This window comes from Rhinopithecus bieti, unplaced genomic scaffold, assembly GCF_001698545.2.
Source record: "Rhinopithecus bieti isolate Rb0 unplaced genomic scaffold, ASM169854v2 scaffold_45112, whole genome shotgun sequence".
Classification (NCBI taxonomy): domain Eukaryota; kingdom Metazoa; phylum Chordata; class Mammalia; order Primates; family Cercopithecidae; genus Rhinopithecus; species Rhinopithecus bieti.
Genome location: NW_016817996.1, coordinates 202,029 through 205,873, shown reverse-complemented (window position 1 = coordinate 205,873; position 3,845 = coordinate 202,029). Strand labels below are relative to the sequence as shown.

Genomic DNA, 3,845 nt, shown 5'->3' with positions numbered 1-3,845 from the left:
AGACAGAACAAAACGTGATCCAAACCTAAGCTGAAGAATTTCTCAGTTGTAAGCCTTTTATTTTCCTGTAAAATGGGGATAACAGTACTTATACCATGCAGAATTCCTATGAGGATAAAATGAATTAAAAATTGTAAAGCACTTTCTGGTACGATGTAAACAAATAATAATTGTTAGCTGCTACCATCATCATTGTCATCATCACTGACATTTTGCTAAGGGAAGAAATCATAGCTGGTGGGCCCTGGGCCTAAAAGTACCTAAGGAAACCCTCCTATCTGTAGGAAAAACTCCTATAGGCAGCTGAGAGGAAGGCAAATAAACCATAACTGCTATTAGATAAAAACAATATAGCTATCAGTTCTTTGATAGGCATTACCTCAACAAATATTTTCTGGTTGCTTCTATACATTTGATTTGACGTTTCTAATCCTAGTTTTTTTAAGTATTTATTCTTTAAGATCTTCGAAAGTTACTACATGAATGTAAAAATCCAGAGACATTTTTCCCTCTCTATATATTCATAACTAGATCTAGAAATAACTTTAATGTTTGCATCCTAATAAGCCTTCTCTTGATATGTGTTAATGCTAGAAATGGGGGACCTGTAATTAGACTTAAGATCTGAATCACATAATATAAAAAATAAGAGTTGGCAAAACATGACACAGATTTTGCTAAAACAAGTTAACTGGCAAGCCAGCTACTCTGACTTGAGGGGAATTACAAAGTTTAATCTAAAGAGACTCTGCTTCTCACCAATGTATTTATCTATTTAACTTTTTTTTAATACTCACTCTGTTTTTGGAACGGCTTTTCTTAGCCAGAAGAAATCAGACTGTGCTAAATACTTGCGAGTTTGTAGGACGTTGCCAAAGTAGTCGGATTCTGAAAACTTGATCTGAGTAAAACAAACCACAACATCATTGTTCTAAGTAAAGATAAAAGACGGCTCTAAAAAAATTCTTCAGCATAGGAAGAAGCAACTAGCAGAGAAGCTGCAGCAGTCACAGCCTCTCTCCGCTGTTACCAGTTAACCCAGAATTCACAAAGCCATGAAATGGAGTCTCAGTGATTTTCTTTTAACGTAAAAACTTCAAAAATCAATACAGTCATTTCTGGATCACAGTAAAAACACAAGAGAGGCTGCAGTCATTTACAATGCATTCCATTTACATTCTAATTGAAAAATCTACTTTAACTTTTACAAAACATTATCTTTGGTTTGAAATTTCTTGGCTCATGAGTCCTTGATCTTTTTTAAAATGTGTACTTTATTTATTTGTCACATAAGTTGTTTTTAGTAACATACAGTTTAGTTGGCTGAAAACTCATTTAGCGTATAGACAATGATTTAGTCAAATAATTGGTAGTTGTTCATAAAGGAAAAAAATAAATGTGATTCAGGGACCTATTTTCTACCATAAGCACAATGAAGTCACCAGAATAATTGTTAACAGAATGTATCTGTTAACACTCAAAAAGTCTCTGGTCACTAAATATTAATGAAATTACAGAGGCAAATCATAGATTATAGCTTGCATGGGAACACTGGAAGTTGGTACCAGCTCACAACAATGTTGTCTATTAAGACAGGGAAACAGATATAATTGATTTTTTAGTTCCTTTTCTTGTTTTGGAAGGAGAATGGCAGACAGTTTCCATTCTATAGGCACTCCATCTACAAAACTAGCAATACCTAACCTAGCTATTTATTGTAAATAATATCTGTGGAGCTGTTAATGTAGTAGTTTGTAGTGACCTCCAGTGCTTTGGTTTTAAATATATTACTATGGAAATTAAGAAAATGCACATTTGAATAAGGAAATAACCAAAGGTAAACAAATTCTTATTAACTGTAATTTTATAACTTTAATAGTCTTTTAAAAGCAAAAAGTAAAATATGCATGTATATGAAATCCACAGGCATTACATTATAGACATGAATGTATATATGCAATTTGATAGTAATAGGCTTGACAGTCACCTGTTTGTTGACCAATGTCTGGCTTACATTTAGCTCCTCCCCAACACAGAGTGGGTACTCATGTCTGTGGAGAAGTTTTTGTTAACGAGTCATCTTAACAATCTTTCCAGGAGACCAAGCCAAAATATAAAGGAGGGAGTAGAATAACCGAAGGCACATGGAGAAAGGCAGAAATAAAAGTATTGATTCCTGGCATCGTCTGTGTTCTGCTTGGCCAACAAATTATAAAGCTATGACTTTAAATTGTACCTCAAACTGCTTGCACGGGGAAGAGGGGCTGGTAACAAATTGTGGTATATTCACATAATGAAAAGCAATACAACAGTTTAAATGATTGTTCTGTATGCATGAACATGAAATAATCTTAAAAATTATGCAGAGTGAATAAGGTAAGTTATATCTATGAGGAAATTTAAAGTTTTTAAACATGAAAAACAACACTGTATGCTGTTTATGGACATGTGCCTATGTAGCAAAAGCATAAAGAAAGGCATGGGAACAACAATAATAAGACTAAACTCAAGGTACTGTTTATATGCAGAGATGGAGATAGATGCAGAGGAAGGAGACTAGATCAAGGAAGATTACAGACAAAATTTCAAACGCATCTCTTTCATTCATTTAAAATGTGTGTGTGCATGTACAAAGCTAATATGGCAGTATGTTTAATATGTGCTAAAATAGATGTGTTCAAATTATTTTACTCATGTTCCAACATTTGAAATGTTTCATAAAAAAATCATATATATACATATATACATATATATACATATATACACATATATACATATATACATATATATACATATATACACATATATGTATACGTATATATACATATATATATATATTTTTTTGGAGACAGAGTCTCACTCTGTCACCCTTGGACACCTAGAGTGCAGAGATGAAATCTCAGCTCACTGCAACCTCCACCTCCACCTCCACCTCCACCTCCCAGGTTCATTCGAGTCTTGTGCCTCAGCCTCCTGAGTAGCTGGTATTACAGACATGCACCACCATGCCCAGCTAATTTTTATATTTTTAGTAGAGATGGGGTCTTGCCATGTTGGCCAGGCTGGCCTCGAATTCCTGGACTCAAGTGATCTGCCCGCTTTGGCCTCCCAAAGTGCTGGGATTACAGGTGTGGGCCACCACGCTGGCCAAAATCTTATAATTGATTGTATTTTAAGATAAAGGTTTCTTTTAGCCCGAGAAGAAACAGAGTAAGCACCTTGTTATAGAAAGCAACCTTACTAGCAATCCTAAGACATTTCCAGATCATATGGTTAAAAGATGTGTCCACTGTTCAACCCTTTGCCTTTTTCAAATTTTGTTTCCAAGACAGCTCTACCAAAACCTTCAGAATATGATTGTAACTGATAGAAAATTCAGGCATGTTCTCAGCTTCAGAACACATTCTGGGAAATTCTCTCAGAGGAATTTCCTTCAAAAATATTAACTTTTTAAAAATAATATCATTGGGGTCAGTTTTTGCTTTTAGAAAGCTTGTTAATTGTGATACTTTCATTACTGTTCCATCTGAAAAAAAAATCCCTTGACATTCAGGTTGGTCTACAGACATTAAACAGAAAGCCATCTCAAAACTTTCTAAAGGGCCAGGCGCAGTGACTCACACCTATAATCCCAACACTTTGGGAGGCTGAGGCTGGCGGATCACTTGAGGTCAGGAGTTCGAGGCCAGCCTGGCCAACATGGTGAAACCCCACCTCTACTAAAAATATGAAAATTCACCAGGTGTGGTGGCACATGCCTGTAATCCTAGCTACTCGGGAGACTGAGGCAGAAGAATCACTTGAACCCGGGAGGCAGAGGTTGCAGTGAGCCGAGATCGTGCCAC

General features: G+C 35.7%; 1 protein-coding gene across 1 annotated transcript in view; it reads right to left on the bottom strand.

Moving 5' to 3' along the window:
* Positions 1-789: 789 nt before the first annotated feature.
* Positions 790-3,845, bottom strand: part of LOC108518259 (phosphate regulating endopeptidase X-linked) — a 156,629-nt gene continuing 153,573 nt past the window's right edge. Inside the window, 1 exon segment of the mRNA XM_017856526.1 lies at positions 790-901. Within this exon segment, the coding sequence (XP_017712015.1) occupies positions 794-901 (108 nt within the window). The 3' untranslated portion in view covers positions 790-793.